The sequence below is a fragment of the Solanum stenotomum genome, chromosome 5 (assembly GCF_019186545.1).
Source record: "Solanum stenotomum isolate F172 chromosome 5, ASM1918654v1, whole genome shotgun sequence".
NCBI classification, from domain to species: Eukaryota; Viridiplantae; Streptophyta; class Magnoliopsida; order Solanales; family Solanaceae; genus Solanum; species Solanum stenotomum.
Window position 1 is genome coordinate 278,913 of NC_064286.1, and position 22,552 is coordinate 301,464.

Below are 22,552 nucleotides of genomic sequence, written 5' to 3' on the forward strand. Positions count from 1 at the left end.
AAGACTCCTTAAATTTGATAACAAAGTAGAAGACCACTCATATTTATACTTGGTTATTGATGGTTCTAAAATTGTTCAAGATATAACAATAAGATTTTTTGTAAGCTTTTATAAAAATATATGACTATTGTCTAATAACTTTCTACATTATGATATTTTAGAAAATTCTATGATATTAAAAAATTCATCTTTAACTTTTTTTCACACTTCACCTTAAAATAAGATTTTGAAAGCTATCTCAGTTTTATTGTGGAAAAATTCAACTGAAATTTTAGAAAATGACTTGGTGAAGATATCAAAACAATCTTCTCTTAACTTCGTACTTAAAGTATTTCTTAATTCCATCAAGAGCTTTTTCTTGGATGAAATGATGATCCACCTCAACGTGCTTAGTTCTTACATAAAATATCGAATTATTTGAGTTTTGATCACATTTTGATTGTCTCCAAAAATAGTTGGCTTTGATATAAATAGTCTTTGGAGATATACATATTCATGAGTTTCAGGAATCAAGAGAAAGTCATCTTGTCCATTGATCTGTCAGAGCAACAAGTTAACAGAGTCGCTACACAGATGCAATGAATGATCCTAGGATATCATAATCACGCCATGCTTATATCGAATTTAGCCGGTGATGATAACAACGACATAGTAGTAATAAAACTAGTTTAGCTATTAGAATGGATTTTGTTAGTAGTGAAAATGTTAATAAATGGGTGAAGAGTTGCTTGCAATGTGTTAGTGAAAATGTGTGATAAATGAGTGAAAATGAACGAAAGAGAAAAGTTACTAACGCCAGGTCTGGTTTGGACATATGATATAAAATATTATTTGAAATCAAATCGATTTGAAGAAGTTTTGTTTGAATAAATTCGAATCTCTTAAATTGTATTGTTTCTCATAAACTTGAAAACTTCACAAATTATTAAAAACTATCAAAATATTCCTCAACTAATGAATACTCCTTTTCTTATTAAACATATTATTTCTTATATTTTTAAACACATAGTACAACTAAAATAGAATCTCGATCAATCAAACCACATGGTGTGGTTACCAATTTTTTTATACTGATTTTAGCTGGGAAACATACATTAGTATAACACAAATCAATACCACATGATACATACAATTTGACTTATTATTTTTTAAAAATGAAAGTTAGAAGATGACATGGTCTCCAATAATATCCAGATTTTGAGCATTGCATAATCCATTTTTGGAGGCAATACTTCCAATAAGAATTTTTCTTTTATTCTCAGGGTTCAAGCTCGAAACATTTGATTTCTTCTTCTTCTTCTTCTTTTTTCTTCTTTTAGCTTCAAATATCTGCTAATCCACTTAGTATCATAACTTGTCCCATTTTTCTTCTTCATTTGGTTCCAAACATCCGCTAATCACCATGCGAAACCTACTACTCTGACTAATTTAAATCCGTTCCATCAAAACTTACTATTAAGTTTGACTCATTTTAGCATTTCATATAAAAAAAAGCTTCAAAATCTATCTATCACCTCAACATATATCATCATAGAAAGCTTGCTATGACATTTTATCGTTCTCTATCAAAACGATTGATATCTCAAAATTTTAAAATTAATCGACTCAACTAATCTAAAAAATTCACCCTAGAACTTCTACCTCTCTTTATCAACAAAACGTTTCTTTTATTACACTAATATGTTTTATTTATAGCAAATTTTATAAACAAAAAAAGCGTATTCGCTACAGAAGTTTCACCCCTCTCTGTGGATACGAAACTTTTTATATTCAAAAATTGAACTCTAAACCTCTTATTACACTCCATATTTTATTTATAGCAATTTTACAAATAAAAAGGAAGCTTTTAACTGTGTAATTATTTTTTTCCCCAAAGAGATATTTTAGCTAAATTGGCTTTTCATGTTCCATAATATGTTAATTTTCTTTTTCTTTTTCAAAAGGAGTCGAAAAAAAAGACAAAACCCAATCCCTATTGAATACAATGAGACCCTTTTCTTCTTCTTCTTCTTGTTGGGGGATAAGAAGCCAATAAGGGTTTTCTCTTCTCAAAAATTCTCTCTTTTTTTTTCTTCTCTAAGAGAAAGAGAGAGTTCTTCAAAGAAAATCTCTTCTTCTTCTTCATATCCCTTTTGGGGTTGAAGAAAAAAGAAGGAAAAAAAAGAAGAAAAAAACCCTTTTGTATTCCAATTTTTGGATACATATATACCCATCCTTCTATACATATCTTTTTTTAGGGAGTTTTTACTTTTTTAACAATGGATTCGGGTTCTTCTGCTTATTTGTCAATGGTGGATCCTTTCTTGGTTGAAGCCCTTCAAAACCCACGTCATCGTCTCACCAGTAAGTGCAAGTTTCGAACGGATTTCGTGTAATTGAGTTGTGGGTGTTTCGTATTTGTTAGGGTTAGGTTTAGGGGTTTCGTTTTTTTTTTTTGTTTAATTGTGTAGAATTGGGTTTGGTTTTGGTTTTGCTGATCTGGATTTGTTGTGGATGTTGGGAATTATGGTTATAGCTGTAGATCTGAATCTGATGATAGTCATTTGAGCTTGTTTATGTGTAAGCTGTGTATTGATATCTGTGTTAGTACTTTTGTTGGGTTTTAGAAGTTGAATTTAGTTGCAGATAAGCTAAATATCCTGTTGGGAGAATGGGTGATTAGTTTCTTTATGTTTTTTTGTTAGCTGAGGTCTATGGAAGCAGCCTCTATACCTCCTAAGGTAGGGGTAAGGTCTTTATGATCCACAAACCCCACTAGTGGGATTACACTTGGTAGTTGTTGTTGTTGGGTATGTTGTTGTATGTTGACTTACTATTATGTGTGGAGATGTATGTTGCATAAGAATTGGTGTTTGGGTTTTATGTGACTTTGGTTTGCTCCCATGCTTGACTGATAGCATGAATGTTTTATATTGATTTAGTGTTATAGTACTAGAAAAAGCTGTATGATGTATGTTGAGTATGTCTGTGAGAGTATTACAAAGGTAATTAGCATAGAAGTTGAAGATTTAATGCTTTGCTGATAATTTGTTCTGTTGATTTAGAGACATGTTTATTTAGTTTATCTTTCGTGCTAGTACTAGTTATTTCATATCAATTCCTACTTATTTGTCAGTGTGCAGAGCTCTTCTTTTGGCAGGTGTTATATTAGATTATTGTGCACCAACGTGCTCATTGTTTGATATTTGTGTGCTTTTTTTCAATAGAATAATTACTCTATAGACAGAAGTATTTATGTCTGATTTTTCCTTGCTGTTTGGCCAGTTCTAAGAATGGAACTCGACATTCAGAAGTTCTTGCAAAGTTCCGACGTGCAACAGTTTGAGTTGCCACATTTTCCAACTTCCTACCTTCGTCTTGCTGCGCACCGTGTTGCTCAACACTATGGTTTGCAGACTATGGTTCAGGATAATGTTGTGGATGGTCAGGGAGCCAAAATCCTGGTGACAAGAAAACCTGAAAGCAAATACCCTGCTGTGCGTTTATCGGATGTCCCACCTAAACAATCTGACAGTGACAAATATGAGAAGATGAAAATAGTAATACAACCAAGGCCGAGTAACACCTTTTCGAAAGATAGTGAATTGGGTGCAAAACGCAGTCAAGTAAGAACTGTGGAAGAGAGAAAAGAGGAGTATGACAGGGCACGTGCACGCATTTTTAATAGTCCTATTAACTCTGAGACTAGAGACAATTTGGTTCGTGTTGCTTCTGACCTCAAGAGCAGCATAGATGAGAATGAATGTTCAAACAGGTTACTCTTGGATATGGAGAAAAGCATCAGCAACAGAGAAGGTGGTACTTCTTCCCGAGTTGCCATCTTTAGGGACAGGGAGAAAGAGCTGAGTGACCCTGATTATGACCGGAATTATGTTAGGTAAGTTATTGGCCTTCTGCAACCAGTTGTTCATATATCTGTATATTCTGCAATGCTTCATCTCAGTTACCTTACTATATTTCAAACTAAGGATATATATGTCTTTTGGCTAAATATCTTGAACTTTCGATTCTCCTCTCTGTTCTGCGATAATTTAAAACATGAAATAATGTCTGAAGATGGTACAATTGTCTTTCAAACTGATGCAGATATGTTAAGAGTGTCCCATCTGGTCAGTGCTTTAGCGTGGCACCTTTTGATGTGCAGAAGTTTCAGCCTCCATATGTGCATTACGATGCTGTTTTTCCTCAGATGAATCAGCTGCCCAGTGCTCAAGCTTCACCAAACTACAGGAACCCTGTTCTTAGCCCGTACCATGCCATGGGATTCAATCAGACCCCCAATGATGGAGTATTCATGCAGTGGCCAACCCAGAGCATGATTTATGCACATTCATATGATCAAGTTAGACATGCCTTCTTTCAGGTACTAATCAGCTTCATGTCCCTTAGATATTATTTTCCTTCTTGAGTTGAATCAGCAATCATTATGACTCAAATATATCTGGGGCATTGTTCTATAAAGCACCAACTATTTTGTTGTATGACTATTAGGAGCCTTTTTTGGTAATAAAACGAGTTATATGGCCAAATAATATTTAACAGCGCACCAAAGGATCCACTTATATCAAATTATATAATTTTGTGTTTTGGCATATATGAGAACTCTGGTTTGGAAGCTAAGGTGAATGGAATAATCAATCTTATGTTTTTCATAATTAAGATGTTGCATACAAACTGATATAGAAGTGTTCCTCTAGGGTCTCTTTCCTATTTCGTGGCATTAATAGTGACATCTATAAATTGGCAGTTATCCATATATGTCTTACCGTAAGTTCTATGTTTGGAGCGCTGGTCTCTACATATAATAATGTTTTCTGGTGTGGCTAGTCTGTTTGTTCTATCAGCTCCCAGTGTCTTATTATTGGCAGATGCTAATATAACATTAGAATCTTGCACTTTTGTGTTCTTTTCCTGGCTTTGCATTTTGACTAACTATATTCCAACGAATATAGCTATAAGGAGAAATAACCAATGTCATCTTTCTCTTCATAAAAAAAACCAATGTCATCTTTCTTGGCAAATATTATCAGGGTATGCATATTAGTATGAGATCTCATTTTTGAGTCTCAACCACAGCATCAATTGTCGTTAGTTGTCTGAAAATGGGACAATTATTTTAGTAAGTGACCCTTTTTTTATTTCTTTACCAACTGATGGAGACCTCAGGACTACGGAGATTCCTTTTTGAGCAAACTGAAAATCTTATGAGAGAACTAGACCAACAACTACATACCCAGCGTTATCCCACAAGTGGGGTCTGGAGAGGTAGCATCTGCAGCCTTACACCCTACCTTATGAAGGTAAAGAGGCTGTTTTCGATAGACCCTCGGCTAAAGTAAATGGGAAAACTAGACCACAATCTAAGATTTTGTGAGTCATTGAAAATGTTAAATGATGGTCTATGTTTTGTCTGTAAGGTTGAGAAAATATGAGTAAACATTAGGGCCGAGTGTAGTGTTATCCGAAAGGGTAATTTCTTAGGTGTATTTAACAACTTTCAGAAATGGGGACCTAAAAAGGGACATTTGCATAAATCAACCCTCTGTTGGTGGCGCACGCCTGCCCATCTGTTCATGTTGTTGATCTCTGTTTTATTTATCAAGTTCTATTTATAATTTTTTGAGAATTTGTGTGATATCTCTTAACTACATGCAACTAAAGGGTCAATACTTATTCGCACCGAGTGGTACACCAAACCAATTCAAGTTACCATGGTAAAGTGGTTTAATGAAGTGGAAATATATATTAACTATGGTCATGATTAAAACATAGTTGTGTGTATATTGAAACACTTTGGTGTAAACACCCGGTGGTGGATATGTGTCTTACCTAACTCAAGTTACTAATGCAATCCCTCTTTTATCTTGTTTTGTTTGTTGCAGCCTGCTTTCTGTCAGCAACCGCTAAGCTTTGGATACTCCCAGAACCACAGTTGATGGTGAATGTAATTTTTGTTCTCTCTTAGTGCTATCCTGGTTTAGGTTAAAAATGTAATACTCTATTATACTTGGTGCTCTGCATTATTAGTCCCTTTTGCTTTCATTTTTTGGAACTCAGTTGGAGTGGAAGAATTAAGTACTGACTTCATATTAACTACTATATGCATTTGCTATTATTACTCCCTTAAAATTCTTGTCTTGTATGACTTTACATTTTCATACTCAATTCATTAGCCTAATATAGAACGAGATTTCCGGATAGTAGTAGTCTCTATGTGAATCCCTCTTCCCGATTGGCAAGGCCGAATTGGGGAACCACTTGGGATGGAATGGCTACTGTGTCAATGGGAAATGAGAACGTCAAATTTGGGAAGTTTCTAATTTTTATAAAAGGACTTTTTTGACACGGCCAAAAGGGAAAAGTCTCAAAACAAGTTGGGACAAGGAAATGCTAAAATAGCATATCACCATTTCAAATAATTCTCCTATCCCCACCAACAGTATAAAACCAAAAAAAGGTGTAGAAAAAATGGGGCACATGGATCGTTTGAGATGATATTAAAACCCTTTATTTTTAGTTTTTAATAACTGTGGTGCATCTCGACTATTCTATGGGATTAATATATGGTTGTTCATTGACACATTAATATGAAATTTTGTTATAGATCTGTCCGCTTGATTGGCAAACCACGATGGAAGCAAATCCATTTAGATCCATGCAAAGTCTTTGATTCTTCTTCATTATAATAATAATAATTCCACATATCAAGGAGAGTGCATGATGAGGGCAAAATGTGAAATCACTTTGTATATAATTTTTACAAGACCTTAATGGATCAGATCTGTTTGGAAGAACATGTGATTTAGATTTAATATAATCAAAGAGGCAGACTTAAAATTCGAAGTTAACTAGAATACTATCAAAAAGCAAATATATGTCAAGTGAAAGGGATGTCACACAACACCGTTTCATATGTTGATTGAACGTATTTAGGGGTCATGAAACAAGAATTTTGGATTTTCTCAGTATTAATTCATTAATTTTTGGAGATACAACTAATTGACTATATTTGGCCCAAATTTTTTAGGATATTCCGCAATGACCTAGTAAATTATTTCCATAGCCTTACATGATTCACGTCACATTTTTTATTGTTTTTTAGCATTTAGAGGGTCACAAAACAAGAAGCAAGGATTTTCTCACTTTTTGACTCCTAATTTTGTATGACCGACTGTAATTACCTAGTCAATGATATTCATAGCTTCTATAGGATCCACACCACTTTTTTTTTTAACGTTTAGGGGTCACAAAACAGAATTCCAAGATATTTTTTACAGCTCCTTTTAGTGTTGAGACAATCAAACAATTACTGATAAAAATTTATCGACCAACCACTTTTTCCTAATATATCAAGCTGAAAAAAAATACATATATTACTCAATCAAGCCCAACAAATATGACTGTTATGTTTAATTCAAAAGATGCCTTCTATGACTTCAAAAGAGAGAGAGAGAGCATCTTCTTCTATATGTTTTCAAAAGATTTTTTTGGCATTATACTGAATGATAGTGACAAGATATTAATGTATGACAAAATTTGAGTTGGCAACACCAAACAATGTTAAACAGAATTTTAGGATTAATCCCAATACAAATTATAATGTAAACTTTAGATATACAGCTAGCATCACATGGCCAATGTGAAAATACTTTAAAAATTACATAAGAGGAAAGAACAAGGAATACTATTAGTCCCCACCACCATTCTATCAGCTAAGACTACTAACAATGAATTTGCTCATATCACTACAAAAAATCTATGTTCCTCAAACTCTCCAAAAAATGTTGTCACACTCGTGAGTCGGGTCCGAGGATCCAACATGCAATTGTTGCCATTTTTTAAAGAGTCCGAGCAATATAGCAACAAATAAGAGGAACAAAGTAATAGTAATGAGGAAGTCCACAAAAGAAAATATGTGTTAAAGAGGGAAATAAATAAAAGTTATATATGATTGAGTAATACATAGCCTGAAAGGTTTATACATTATTCTTTGTGATAACAAGAAAATGTAGTAGAATAATCCATGGTACTTATTTAGAAGATTGATTCGCATATGATTTTAGTGCTGAATCTTAGCACAGTAAATCTGCTAATGTGAGGATGGACTTCAATCACACTTCCAGAGTAAAGAAGAGGAAGAAAAAGCAGAGAAGATTTCGACAAAACATGAACAACGGGAAAAGCAAGAGGCAGTGAGGTTTTCTTACGAAAAGAGATGAAAGGAGCTAATTCCATATAAGAAGAGAAGTTGTGGCATATTGTGAACCATTCAAACCAGATGTTTACAAGGCTCGTGCACTACTACTACTTCAACTGAGAAAATGGACAGATTTTCAGAAAGGGGATGAACTCATTCTCCCCAAACCAACAGAGAAACACACCTCAGCATGGCAAATAAAAATGGAAGGGACAGTTATCGAGACCAAGAAAGAACTTCACAGAAAGTTGGAAGATTATTGACCTATTTGCAATTTGCATATAATTATAACATTTAATCTAGATTTAGTTGTCTTGAAAGACTGAACAGATATTATAGTAAATTAATTTTTTTTTATATATATACTGAAGATACAGCCAACACTACACATGGCCAGTGAGGAAATACTTCAATTTCTTATTTTTAAAAAGAAAAGAAATCACACACAGATGATGAATTTCCTCAGATCAGTATAACAAATAGCAGGAACAAAGTAATAGCAATGACACTCAACTCTAAGTCCAATCCTAGTTAATCAAGTAGTATAAAGTTTTCGTGTTCCGACCCTTCTTTCTCTATCTCAGATGAGAAAGTCCAATAGGGCAAGTATGTTTTAAGAGGCAAAGAAATACAAGTCTTGCATGGTTGCATACATAATTCTTTTATGGTTCTAGCCACTGAAGTAGAAAAATCAATGACACTCATTTAGTAGATTGACTAGCAATTGATTTTAGTGAAATGATTTTCTTGAGCCGAGCGTCTATTGGAAACAATCTCTCTACCCCACTTGTGGGACTATACTAGATATGTTGTTGTTGTTGTTGTTGTAGTAGTCATTCAATAGAATTAATCTTACTAGAGCAAACCTCTTATTGTGAGGATGAACTTCCATCCCATTTCCAGAGTACAGAACAATAAGAAAAAGGAGTGAGGATTTGGACAAACACGAACAACAGAGAAAACAAGAGACAGTGAAGTTTTCAACACAGAAGGAAAAACAGATGGAAAGGAAGCTAATACCATATAAGAAAAAGTCCTTCAACATATAGTAAACCATTAAAAACAAACTTCACAAGGCTTGTGCACTTGACGAGTTTACTACAACTTCAAGTAAGAAAGTGAGGACAGAGATTCTTAGCAGGTTTTTACTTATTTTGGCATTTCAGAGGGGGGAAAATAAACTCATTCTCCGCAAACCAACAGCGACAAAAATACTTCAGTGTGGCAAATGTAAATGTAAGGGACAATTAAACAAGTCAAACTCGTCACAACGTAATTACAATAGTAGAATTCATCTAACTGAACAGTTTCAGGACTGACACTAGGCATCAAATCCAAATTCTTATAAAAGGGGATTCACAGCTCCATTAAGAGTTGAAGACCATATCAACAACTCCATATAGATATTAAGACTAAAGCACCATTAATCCAATAAAGGGTACTAAACACAAAGCGCAAATGTTATTCAACTCAAATTCTAGAATACATAGAAGTCAAATTAACAGGATTTATAGAAGGCTAAAAATCAACAGTTACCCTGATATCAATCTTCCCCTGTTGGAAACAGAGTAAGGACTTTCCTCCCATTGACGGCGGTGGCTGAATCCACATCCTCCACATAAGATGACACCACAGGACTACCATTATGCACTGATGTCCCCATTCTTTGAACTTGCTGCTGTGATTGCCTAGACAGAAAAGGATGCTCAAAATGTCCATTCGCCGGTGACCCAAATTGCCTATACTGCTGTTGAACTTGTGGATGGTGTCCAACAACCACTCCCATATGATGGTGATGCTGCATCGGTGTCACTGGCACAAACGGCATGAAATGGTCAGAGTTACCCCTCCCCGGATGCAGAAAATGTGCCGGAACAGGTGAACTAGCAAACAAATTATCCATTGCTGGATCAACACCTGCCCCTGATAAAGACTGAGCATTGCTCCCACCACTTCCACTGTTAGAAAGACCTTGCATACGTTTCAAATAAAGCCTATACTTTTGCAAATGACTAGCAACATTTTCGCGTGTTAATCCATCTACACTCATCAGTTGCATTATAGTCTTAGGGACAGCATTCTTGATCCCCAAATGAGCAACTGCATCCACAAACCTCTTATGTAGCTGTGGTGTCCACACAAGGCGTGGCCTTTTCAATGTCCTAGCTGGTTCATCTCCACCTCCTCCCCCATTCAGCTCAGTAGACTCAAATTCAGCTGATGAATTAGGCTGAGAAGATTGAACATGAGGAGTCTGCTGCTGTTTGCTCTGAGGATTTGGGCTTGTGGGGTTTGGAATATCAAAAGCTATCGCAAGATCCGGAGTAATAAGGGTTTGAGATAAAGACATTAACTCTTCTGGTTTAGGCAATTCTTCTTCCCACTTAGCAAACCAATTTGAATCTTCTTCCCTCATCTTCCTTATTTTGGGTTAGGGTAAGGGGATTACAACCTGAGGAATCGAACCCTTTAAGCCAACTAACTAAGCTACTAAGATTCCCCGATCCTCATCTTCCTTATCCTTCTTGAAAACCCAAAATCATGGATTTTTTTCCACCAAGATCTCACCTTTATGACTCCAACTCCAACTTGGTTAACAGATTAACCTGAATCATAACAAGTTACTACTTGGATTACTACTTAGAACTAATAAAACTAAACTTAAACCATCAAATAGGAAAGAAAAACAAAAAGATAAAAAAGATCTCTCCTTTTATGGGAACTTAAAGATTGACAAAAGAATCTAAACAAACCAGGTGATAAACAGAGAGAAACAAGATATGGGGTCGGAAAAAGACAAGTGTACAAATTGAAAGATGAGATTTTTTTTTGAGATGGGTGTTTGTCTTTATCACCCAACTCCCTCTTAGTGAAGAATCTTGATTTCTGGGTATTGAAAGAAAGAGGGAGAAAATGAAGTTTTACTTTGGATTTTTTTTAATTTTTTTTTTGCAATTGTGGGAATTTTATGGATAGTGGGGGGTGAGGAAGAGTTTTGTGGAGGGGTGTTCGAGGTGGATCTTGTTTCTTTTTCAGCTTTTTATTATTAGAGGGAAAAAAAAAGGCACAAAAACATATTACAATTATGGCGAAATTATTAGTTATAGTATATCTTTTCTGTGTGCAAGTTTTATAATCTTCAACCTATTTTTAAGTGGAATAAATATCGATCTTAAAATTGGACATTGGTATGGAATATTGTTTATGCGCCGCCATGTATATATATATTTTGCATTTTTTCCTTTTTTTAAAATTATATCCTTCTTATATGAATTTGAGCGAGGACGAAGATTAACAAAGAAATGAATGAAAAACGTTGAAACAAAGTCACCAATAACCTTTATTTTTGGTGAAAAGTTATAAAGTAAGATCTGAATTTGAGTATCGATATGATAATGATGAAATAATGATGATATTGTGGTGAGAAATAAAAAGGAAAAATAAGATTAAAAGAAAAAAATGAAGACAAAAAAGGAAAACATATTCATGGCATTAAAAATGAGAACTAAAAGATAGTAAAGAAACCAAAAAAAAAAGATATTATTTAAAAAAAAATCTTTTTACCCTATGTCAGTTTAATATTTAAGGATTTAACAATTTCAATTTTAAATAGTTGAGGATTATAGAAGCAAAGAACATGTGTGTAACTGATAGTTTCACCAAAATTGAGGTGTGTTTTTACTCCTTTTGTCCTTATATTATGTTACTGTTGAAGATGCTTTTTCTTAAGATTTTTTATGGAGTTTTATTAGGAGCCATGTGGATGTGAAGCTAGGTGGGGTCATAAACTCATAGGGTAGCTAGTAGAGTTGGGGGGGGGGACGGGGTTATGTGATGGAAAAATTATAAATTATACACACAATAGTGTTTTAACCAAACTTATGATAACATAATTGTGTTAATCACTTATGATAAGTTAATTAACATTAATACTGTTTAGTTAAGTACTAATCTTCAGTTTTTTTAAAAAAGTTATCATTTAATCTGATAACAACTTTATAATGCTTGTGACACCAATGAAATTGATGCGGTGGCTATGGAAAGGTGCATTTACAGCTCTAAGTCAAAGGTCACAAAGATTCTCTTTCAGAAAAAATTAGTAGCATTTGGTACATTGTCACAGAAACATTAAATGAGGTTGTACAGATATTATGATTGGATAGAGGAATTTAAAAAAAATTATGAAATGGAAAGAGAGAAACACTTTCCCAAATATAAATTAATATTAAAAGAGAAAGAGGAGAGAGAGAAGAAGATGAAGTCCAATGAAAGAAAAGCAAAGTGGACAGGTGACCCCATTTGAAGTATTTATGTACTAATAATTGCTCTATTGCATATTGAGTGTGTTATAATTTCCATATAAAGTTAAAAACATAATAGTGAGAACTCATATAACTGAACTCGACTTATTTGAGATTGAGCATAGTTTATATCAGACCTTACCCCTACCTCAGAGATAGAGAGGTTATTTCCGACAGACTCTCAACTCAAAAAGAAAAAAGTCCAAAGCAATCCAATAAAGAAAGTACAAGAAACAACGCAATCACCAATCAACAATTGCTAATATGTGATTTGGTATACATATAGAGGATGTCAAAGGTTGTATTCAATCAGAAAGATGATGTATACCTACTATAGTTCTATATAGTTTACAAGTTATGTTTATGCATAATACACAAAATACCATGTACTTTAACACATCATCCATAGAGTGCAATCTTCTGTTTAACACCAGAAGTACCCATACTGGAGCTACCTTGCTATCTTCTTACTATCACCACCATCATAAATAAGCATTTCATGTGTATTGAGGCCTTGATTGAAAACAACTCGTCGAAGGATCAGAATAAGAAAGTTTCAGTTTGTGAAACATTACTCCACTGAATAGCTGTTACTCAGCTCATTGATGGAATCAAATAGTTGACATTAACCAATAGAAACACTCATTCTGGCCCTGCTGAATGGAATAGACTTTCCCTTGATGTATCTTAAATAATTAGTTCGTCTGAGATCTACTGCATATATGTTTTTGCAGTAGATTTCTGGAATTAACATGGAAGATGTGTAAATTATGGCAACAACATCCATTTGTGCAAAGAAGACTCGAATGTTGAACCTGATAGCAGTAATCAAACAAACACCACAATCGATCAAAATCATCCTTCAAGGGTGAAAAGTTTATGTTCATGATTACTTCTGTATAAAGACATATGAATCTCCTAGACACGGAACTCATACTATGAGCCATCGTTAATAAAGCAGTATGGGCAAATTAGTAAAGCTTAAAACAGCCCTTGATTCGAAGTATGATTTCAAAAAGATAAAAGTCTTCTGCTTTTAGTCGTGCTACCTATAAGCAATGATTTTGTATGATAAGAATGTTACTGAACTATAATGCGTACATACCATACTTAAAAATCTAAAAGCATATCCATTAAAATATCTTTTTATCAAAATCTGCATCCTAAATTTAAGATTAGAAAACATTCATTGTGACTTCAAATGTCCCAACATTCAAGGAATGCTATACAACATTGACGACAAACAAAAAGAAGAGTCTAGTAGTCTGCTTATTGAAGCACCTTTCAACAAACTAGCTTTAAAATCAATCTTTCACAATCTAATACTTAGACCACAAATAGGAATTTAATAGTTTTAGTGAAGATCCATATCTAAAATCAAAAGTGTTAGTTAATCAGGTCATTTTTATCACTAGGATTTTGCGTCACTAATTTATGCTTGAATCCGATGGTTTTCAACACTTCCAAAATTTGAAGCATTTTTTGTCAAAAAGCATTTCATGTTTCAAAGTTTTGATAAGTACATGTTGCGGAGTGTATAAGATACATCTATTCCTGATCTAATAGGATTTGTCTTCATATTTGGACTCCTTTCTTAAATTATAAGAACGCAACTAAATATTCTAACAGATCTAGTTTAGAGGTTTTCCAACCCCAGTCCCCCACTGATCTTCTCAATTGGATGTCAGAGATCTAAGTTAGAATACATCCAAGTGGAAAACCCCTCCGTGAATTAAGTAGCAACTTTTTATATCATCTCTTCCACCAAGAAATAAAAAGATACTAAAGCTTCATAAGAACTTTATAATAAAATATATAATATAGGTAGATTTACCTCCTCCTGCGCCAAAAGCCATCAATTCTAATGTTCCATTGATGACTAATCATCTTTCACAGGGTCTGAGTGCACTAGCCTCTGAAACCTATTTGATAACTCCTGGTATGAATGAACTTCAGATGGAGGCACTTGCCTAATGGCGGCCTTCAGATGCTCCATTGTTATTTCAGATGCATCAAGGCTTTCCTGATACCAAAAAGGTTAGGACAAAGAAAAATATGCATACACAGAAAGAGAGGGGGTTGGGAGGAGATGTATAACACAGCCACATTAAAAAGTGAATTTACTTCAATAGCTGCAATAGCTGCTTCACGACATATCAGTGATATGTCAGCACCAGTACAGCCGCTGGTTAGCCGAGCTAGCTCTTCAATGCATATGTCAGAACTGCATGGCATCTTCTTCAAATGTATGTGGAATATTGACTCCCTGTCTCTTTCATCTGGAGGTCCAACGTACAGCAATCTATCAAAACGTCCTAACAAAAATAGCACTATCTTTAAGGAGCTCTGGCAGATTTCAAGCAAAGAATTGGTAGTAGCAGCAAAATATAACATAAAAGGAGGAATAACAGATTTCACCTGGTCTTAGAAGAGCAGGGTCAATCTTGTCTGGTCGATTTGTTGCAGCAATAACAGTGACATTAACTCTCTGATGTAAACCTTCAACAAAAAAATAGTAAAATTCCAGCTTAAGCCAATCATAAACTTTGACAATCAAAGATTCCTCATATATAACGAAACTGAGACAATTTTGAACTGCTTTTCCTCATTAGGATCCTAGTTCTACAAATTAAAATAAGCCACAGCTTATGGGTAGTCCCAGGCATTCTATTAAAGAACTCACAATCTTCAGTCAAGTAAAGGAAACCATATAATGAGATGTCATTACTTTTCCCTTCCCCAAGCTACCCGTCAAGTGTCTCAGATTCAATGTGAAGATAAGCATCTCATGTTCTGTGCCCTTAGGATGGATTTTAAACAACAAAAACTTCAAGAAACTACATCTCTAGACAGAAATCCTCTGCACTACATCATTCCTCTGGTTATTAACAACACATCATTAAGTACCTGCTTCTGACATGAATAAAAACTGCAATTCACTCACTGATCAAAAAGACTAAAAACTATGTTGTACACTCTTTTTTGCTTTGTTGTACCCATGTTGAATGTGTATGACATTGGTGTAGTTACATCATGAGGACCCTCCTTTAAAAATCAATAAAAAGCCTACTAAAAACTGAAAGTTTGCATCTCGAATACATACACACATGAGATACTTGTACTCATTAACTTTGGATTCGACCCTGCTTAAACTCACCACCCTAAACAGGTCGTTCATACCTAACCCAAAACATACCCCCTTTTTTTTAACATCAAAACTAGTACAGCATATGGAGAGAGATGGTATCACAAGAAGGTAGGCAGCGTCTAGTATATGGCATTGTTCTTGATTAATTAAATTTAGAAGTTCTTTCCAGACCCATGAAAAATGTAGAGAGTCCAGTATATGACGTTGATCTTGATTCATTAATCTTAGAAGTTACTTCCAGACACTATGAAAAACATAATTTTGTATCCATATAAATTTTGCGGTGTAGCTTTGACATAATGGTCATTGGGTTTCATTACAAGAAAATGCTTTAGTCAAATGGCCACGAACTAAACTTACTTACCTAAAACAAACAAGATTGGAGTATAATGACCTCTAATGTTCTCCAATAAACTACAAATGTAGAAACAGCTGAGAAGTCCTTTTAAGTGTGGAACACTCACCATCTAGTTCAATAAGAAGTTGACTCATGACCCGATCCGACACAGAAACCCCATCACTTTCTTTGCCACGTACAACAGCCAGGCCATCTATTTCATCAAAAAATATAATTGAAGGAGAATTCGCCCTAGCCTTTGCAAATAGTGTCCTGACAGCTTTTTCTGATTCACCCACCCATTTGCTGTAAAGCTCTGGGCCCTTCACAGCAAGAAAGTTCAACCCTGCTTCAGAAGCAACTGCACGAGCTAACAATGTTTTGCTGCATCCTGGAGGACCAAACAACAAAACTCCAGTAGGGGGACGAGTGCCAATGCGCTTGAAAGCCTCCTGGTGTTTCTGAGGCCATTCAACAGCTTCTATGAGTTGCATCTTAACCTCCCTCTGCCCTCCGACATCATCCCAGTTTACCTTTGGAACCTCAAGTATAACCTGATATTAAGAGGAAATATTTCAGTTCAGTGCAGACTGCAATTCCAGATGTCTACCAATGGTCGTTCAAATGAAACAACAGGCAGTAGGAACTTCAAATGAAAAAGAAAGCAAAGATGTAGACAGCCATGATCAACCTTAGATCATAACACATCATAACCCAGCTGCACTTAATCAATCAAAGGCATGTTAAAAACTTAACCCGTTACAAAAAATGACTCAATAAAGTAATTTGATTGGGGTCAATCCCAAAACTGCAAGGATGATGGTCAAACACCATACAAGAAATCTGTGAAACTTGTTATCATACAAATATCTGAATGTGACCAACAAATCAATATAGATAACATCACCGAACTTAAATTTCCAACAAATGTTTAACAACAAAAAAACTATAAACACGGTAAAACATACCTCTCTCATGGCACTTGGTCTAATTTTCATTCTAGCCCTTTCAAAATCTTTATAAGTGATTCTAAGGATGTCTCTTTGCGCCATGCGAGTGAAGTTTCTCGGGATATCTGATGATATACATGCTTCTGAAATAGATGAAGATGCCCCCTCGAAATCACTGTTAGAAGAAAGGTCTTCATTGTCTTGTAAGCAATGGGTACCATTCCTGCCAAGGCATGCATCATATCTTGGAATTGAAGGTTTATATTGAGTATTTCCAAAGCATGTTTTTGACTCAACATGTTCACGAAGACAATTCAAAGCTGCTTCATTGCACAAAGCAGCTAGGTCAGCGCCGACGAAACCATGTGTAGTTGTTGCAAGGTCGTGAACATCCTTGTCCAAAAGAGCATGTTCCATTTCACCAAGTAGTGCCTGCAGTATTTCATACCGTTGTCTGGCAGATGGTACGCCTAAACATATTTTTCCATGAAATGAGAAAGGGTCACATATCACATCAAAAGCACTATAACCAAAAAAAAAAAGAGAGTAGAGTTCAATTTTTGAGCACATGGTATAAGTCAAAGATCTCAGGATGACTCTATGCGACTACTGACTATGCTCATTCAACTCACAGCAAGAATATGAAGAGTAACAGCAGTAATTATAAAACATGTGAAAGATTGAATTGTTAGATAAGCATCCAGTAATTTGCAATAGATATCCAAGTCATTTGGTGTTATAATTAAGTTTGATAACAATAAGTGATAGGATTCTGTAGTGACCTATTTCAATTTCCCTGTCAAGTCTTCCAGGTCGTCTAAGAGCTGGTTCAACACTGTCAGGTCGATTGGTTGCAGCAATAACAAGTACACCATCAGATCTTCTTATTCCATCCATCAAGTTTAACAATGTAGCTACCATTCTTTGAGAAAGCTCTTCACCTGCATCTTTACGAGCAGGCGCAATGGCGTCCAACTCATCAATGAAGACCTACAAATGAAAAAAAGGTTCTGGGTCATTGAAAACTTAATTAGTTGACATTTGAAATTAGAAAGCCTATATATTGCAGCAACCATGACCTGACACAAGCAAGTTTATTGTTGAAACAGAAGATATCTAAACAGGATTAAAAGTGAGGAAGCAAACCACGGCAGGAGCTGCTTGACTCGCTGAATCAAACACCTCATTCAATGTCCGTTCACTTTCGCCATAATATTGACTAATTACTTCAGGCCCATTGACAGAGAATAGGTTTACACCAGCTTTATGAGCACATAATCGTGCCAAAGCAGTCTTTCCAGTCCCAGGTGGCCCATGAAGAAGTACTCCCTTTGTAGGTCGTAAGCCCATGCTGAAATATTGACAACTGAACATTAAAATATGATAAAGAAAGTAGACATTTTCTACATTGACTGATTTTACCATATTGGTGTAATAGGCAGCGCATTAGCTGAGCAAAACAAACAACATCTCCAGAAAGTAAAAGCTGATTTCCTGAATAAGAGATATACATTTGCCTTCATAAATTCCAATGATTTTCCTAGGGACGAAACTACTCCCAACCCAATAAAGGAAAAGGGGAAAGCTTCTAATTAAAATTCTGGCAGGAGTTGGGAAAACATATTAATGCTATTAACAATGTGCTGCAACAAAGGTAAATCTCACAGTCACTGATATCAAGCGTTAAAAAATTTAACCATTTTTAAAGGAAAAATTGCATACATATAGGCTCAGACTCCAAATGCCATTATAGCAGGAGAAAGGAGCAGTGGACCAAGGTGGTTGAAGGGAAATTAAGATCGATCAATCCTCTAAAATAGGCTAATCCATTATTTGGCACGATTGAAACAACCTAAAAAAGATTGTAAACCTACATAACCAACTTTTCATACCCAGAAAGCAAGCAGATCCCCATATTTCTAAAGATAATTTTGCCATAGTAACAAAAGTTATATGCTTTTAGAGAAAAACTGGCATTTACATTAGAAAGAGAGTGTACCTAGCCATTGTACCCTTCACAGCCGACGATATTATTATGTCCATTAGAACTGCAAATTCTTCAGAAAGACCACCCAATTTTGCGTAGTCAACTCCATCCTTATTGTTGATATTTCTATGTTCAAGGTCTGATGGTGATAAGCTTGTTATTGGAATTCCCACTTCAGTGTCCTGGGGTAAATGTAGAACTACTTTTGTTTTGTGATCTACAGAGAAAGCAACACTACCATAGCCCTCCAAATTTTGGGGAGGAGAAGCACCCATAACCTGGAAACAACACAGCCTTGAAAGCAGTGGGACTATCACAAGATTTCCAGATAGTAAAATGCGAGAACACAACCACGAAGCTGTACAGGTTTGTATAAGTTTCTTTGAATGGTCATTCACCAAAACTTCTCTTATGTTGAATATTTCACTAGTTGAGCCACCTACATCAGAAGAGATCGACACTGACTCTTGATCCTTGGGTGTATTGAACTCCATAGTGCTAGGAGAATTAAGTCTAGAACGAGTGTGTAATGGAGTCCGAGGAGATGAACCTGCTATAGTCTCACTTCGACCATTTCTTGTTTCAGTTGTTGAATATTGAGAGGATATGAAGTTGTTCATCGGTGGTATTCCATTACGAGATACCAGCAACAAAGATAGTTCCTCACAGTTGCTAACCAAAAAGGAACTAACTTTACCATTGGACGATTGATTGCTTCCACTTGCAATACTCCTTATGGTATGATCACGAATAAGGTGAACAAAAACAATCCTACCCGAAGCAGGGTAGCCCATACTCCATGAGAGGCTTGAAGATAATCGTGCTCCATTTTTTAAAATCTGCAAAGAGATGAATGTCAAGTCAATGCAAAAATTTACCGTTTGGTAAGAATACAACAACACCTCTCTTCAAAATTGATAATAAGCCAACATCAGCACCAGTAATAACAAATTTTATAACTTCTAAGAAAAATTTCAGATTATCAAAAAAAAAATCAACATTTAAAGCAATTTGTAGCTTTATATGCTTATTTGTCAAATTAAGTCACAGGAATTGGACAGCAGAGGAAAAGCCGAAAAGGAAAAACAAAACAAATATTTGCATCCAAACCTTACAAGATGGGAAAACAGACGCAAGAGCAAAGAAGTTTCCTGCTTCATGAGACACATTTTCTGTATAATCAAGCCCAAAATGCCTTGTACACTCATCTACTAATGAGCTAAGAGGGAAGTTACTTTCATATTTCTTCAAAGAAGCAAGGGATACCTGTTAACATTAAAAAGTAAAATAAGATCAAAGTCTAACATCAATAAATGTTTAATTTCAAAGGAAGATTGAAAATTGAGGAAGCAATGGCATATGGGAAATTACATACTATAGCTTATGTTGCACATGTGTAAAGCCTGAGAAAACACATTGCTTCAGAAAACACCCCCTTCCCAAATCAAAAACCAGCTCAAAAGACTTCAAACACTTTCTTAAGTAATACATTGTATGAATTTTTTACGAGCTCCTTTTTCTCTTATTCAAAATCTATCTGGAAGAAAGACAAATATTATCTTCACAATAGGACAATTTCTTTAGCAGACGTGAAAGAGAAAATAAAAGCAGCTTTTTTTAATGGTTCTCGTGAATATATTCTTTCGTTGAAAGAGGCTCATCTTAAGTTCTAATTCGAGCTCAAGTCATAATTGAAGAAAAAATATAAACACAAACTAGTTACAAATTAAGTTTATTAACTAAATTAAAGCACAAGCAGAATTCATCTCACATTAAGGATGCAGTTAGCGAGACATACATGTAATTTTGTACATTAAATCCATACATCAACTGATCAGAGAGAAAAGAGAACAACTTGATGTAAATCAAAAGTAAAGGAGAAAAAAACAAACAGTATTCTCAATTTTCAAAAGAGACTAAAGAAACTTCAACTCATATATATATATGTGTGTGTGTTTGTATTACATATAATATGCACAACCACCACACACACACGCACACATAACTATAATCTTTTCCATTAGAACCACATCAAACCCCTGAAATACCTACAATAAACAGCAAACACACACAGAGCTATAATTTTTTCCATTAGAACCACATCAAACCCCTGAAATACCTACAATAAACAGCAAACACACACACAGAGATATAATTTAATGTATGTTTAAGTCATAACAACCACAGCAACCTCTAATAAACAACTAGTAAACAGTGGCAGAGCCACTCCTTCATCGGGAAACTATACTATATAGCTATGTAAGAAAATTCTCTTTTATGTATATATACTACCTCTGTCCGAATTGAGTATCCTACTTACCTTTTTGGTCTATCCCAGAAAGATTGCATCTTTCCATATTTAGTAAGTGTTTCAATTCCAACATCCTTCATGACAAATTCAAGGCCACACAATTTAAAGAACTACACACATTAAACTTTGTGTTCAGTCAAACTAAGACACTTAAATTGGGGCAGAGGGAGTATTATATATTGACCCCCTTGACTTCTTCGTGGTTTTGCGCCTTTATATATTACACTTGCTAAAATCCTGGTCAATAACACATACATAGAAAGATAAAAAAAAACGAATCTTTTTGAATTACAACTACAGAGATGAAAGAAAAAAACCAAATTTACCGATACAATGGAGCCAGGAGAAATAGAAGAAGCAAGCATGGAAGATTCCGAAAGCCAAATTTTACAGCCTTTGGTATCCACAGTCTCCACAGCATCTTCTGATATTCGACCAATAAAGTCTGTTTTAGAAATCAAAGACGGGAACTTTTTCGAAGCTTCTTCAAGACAACACCTAAGCTCCCCTTCAGTAAATTCCACATCTGATGAACTCAAAACTGATGAAGTATCACTAAGTTCTGACTGTGAAAGCCTTGATGCTGACTTCTGATTCTTCTTCTTTGAAGGCATTTTTCTAAAATCGAAAGATTACTAACCAAAAAAATGAGACTTTTAATGAAACAAATTGTGAATTGAATGGAGTTTTTCTTGTGTATCTTCTTCTCCTGCTGCTGCTGCTATGGCTGTTAAAACCCTTTACAGAGGAGGTTTTAGCACCTGGGAGGAAAAATAAAATGCTATTTTCGTCCCCAACTTTTCAGGAATTGTGTTTTTATCCTCAAAAAATGATATATATAATTATATTTTAAAATTTTGTACTCAGTCAAACACATGACATAAAATGAAATGGAAATAATAGTAATAACAAAATACTCAATATAGTCTCATAAGTGGGGTGTATGAGGAGAATGGTGTATATGAACCTTATATACAAATACACAAGTTTTTTTCGATAGCAAATAATATGATTGATAATTCATTTACTTCACAGCCAATGCTTAATTTTTATAGACGTGAGTGAGTTTATTAGATATATTAATAATAATTTGGATCGAGAGAAACCAATTGGGAGCATTATAGAGAAAAGAGTAACATATATATTATAACGTAAGAGCTCTGCTAGAACTACGAATATTATGCGCTCTTTCTTATTTTGACTCCTTTACTATTTTATAAATTTTAGTTACGTCAATGGTCTATTTGAAAACAATGTTTCTATCATCATAAGGTATATACAACTTGCATACACATCACTCTCCATAATAAAAGTATTATAT

At 34.8% G+C, this 22,552-nt stretch overlaps 3 protein-coding genes across 5 annotated transcripts; 1 reads left to right on the top strand and 2 right to left on the bottom strand.

Moving 5' to 3' along the window:
- Window positions 1-1,954: 1,954 nt before the first annotated feature.
- LOC125865475 (uncharacterized) lies at window positions 1,955-6,131 on the top strand. Its single transcript, XM_049545674.1, has 4 exons — window positions 1,955-2,343; window positions 3,265-3,877; window positions 4,087-4,363; window positions 5,883-6,131. Exons 1-4 carry the CDS (start codon window positions 2,259-2,261, stop codon window positions 5,934-5,936), a joined length of 1,029 nt encoding a protein of 342 aa, XP_049401631.1. The 5' UTR covers window positions 1,955-2,258; the 3' UTR covers window positions 5,937-6,131.
- A 3,510-nt stretch (window positions 6,132-9,641) lies between these two features.
- LOC125865479 (transcription factor MYBC1-like) lies at window positions 9,642-11,159 on the bottom strand. Its single transcript, XM_049545677.1, has one exon. It carries the CDS (start codon window positions 10,611-10,613, stop codon window positions 9,741-9,743), a length of 873 nt encoding a protein of 290 aa, XP_049401634.1. The 5' UTR covers window positions 10,614-11,159; the 3' UTR covers window positions 9,642-9,740.
- Window positions 11,160-12,695: 1,536 nt separating this feature from the next.
- On the bottom strand, window positions 12,696-22,018 carry LOC125865467 (calmodulin-interacting protein 111). 3 transcript variants are annotated; one of them, XR_007446351.1, is made up of 12 exons: window positions 21,558-21,948; window positions 20,031-20,186; window positions 18,933-19,759; window positions 18,080-18,284; window positions 17,716-17,923; window positions 16,952-17,403; window positions 16,111-16,537; window positions 14,917-14,997; window positions 14,623-14,813; window positions 14,333-14,521; window positions 13,213-13,239; window positions 12,696-13,154 (listed from the first exon to the last, which is right to left on the bottom strand). XR_007446351.1 is itself a non-coding variant. In XM_049545665.1 (11 exons), the coding sequence occupies exons 1-10, from the start codon at window positions 21,843-21,845 to the stop codon at window positions 14,378-14,380; spliced, it is 2,979 nt and encodes a 992-aa protein (XP_049401622.1). In that variant the 5' UTR covers window positions 21,846-22,018; the 3' UTR covers window positions 12,696-13,313; window positions 14,333-14,377. The 3 variants fall into 3 exon arrangements, 1 of the variants encoding a protein (XP_049401622.1); XR_007446352.1 differs by having other exon boundaries at window positions 12,696-13,313; window positions 14,623-14,800; XM_049545665.1 differs by having other exon boundaries at window positions 12,696-13,313; window positions 21,558-22,018.
- Between the last annotated feature and the right edge of the window lie 534 nt (window positions 22,019-22,552).

Coding starts and splice junctions, on each gene's coding strand:
- LOC125865475 (XM_049545674.1), top strand. CDS start 2,259: ATGGATTCGGGTTCTTCTGCTTATTTGTCAATGGTGGATCCTTTCTTG. Junction 2,344..3,264: donor CCCACGTCATCGTCTCACCA/GTAAGTGCAAGT, acceptor CTGTTTGGCCAG/TTCTAAGAATGGAACTCGAC. Junction 3,878..4,086: donor TATGACCGGAATTATGTTAG/GTAAGTTATTGG, acceptor AAACTGATGCAG/ATATGTTAAGAGTGTCCCAT.
- LOC125865479 (XM_049545677.1), bottom strand. CDS start 10,613: ATGAGGGAAGAAGATTCAAATTGGTTTGCTAAGTGGGAAGAAGAATTG.
- LOC125865467 (XM_049545665.1), bottom strand. CDS start 21,845: ATGCCTTCAAAGAAGAAGAATCAGAAGTCAGCATCAAGGCTTTCACAG. Junction 17,404..17,715: donor TGACAGGGAAATTGAAATAG/GTCACTACAGAA, acceptor AAATATGTTTAG/GCGTACCATCTGCCAGACAA. Junction 16,538..16,951: donor GACCAAGTGCCATGAGAGAG/GTATGTTTTACC, acceptor TCTTAATATCAG/GTTATACTTGAGGTTCCAAA.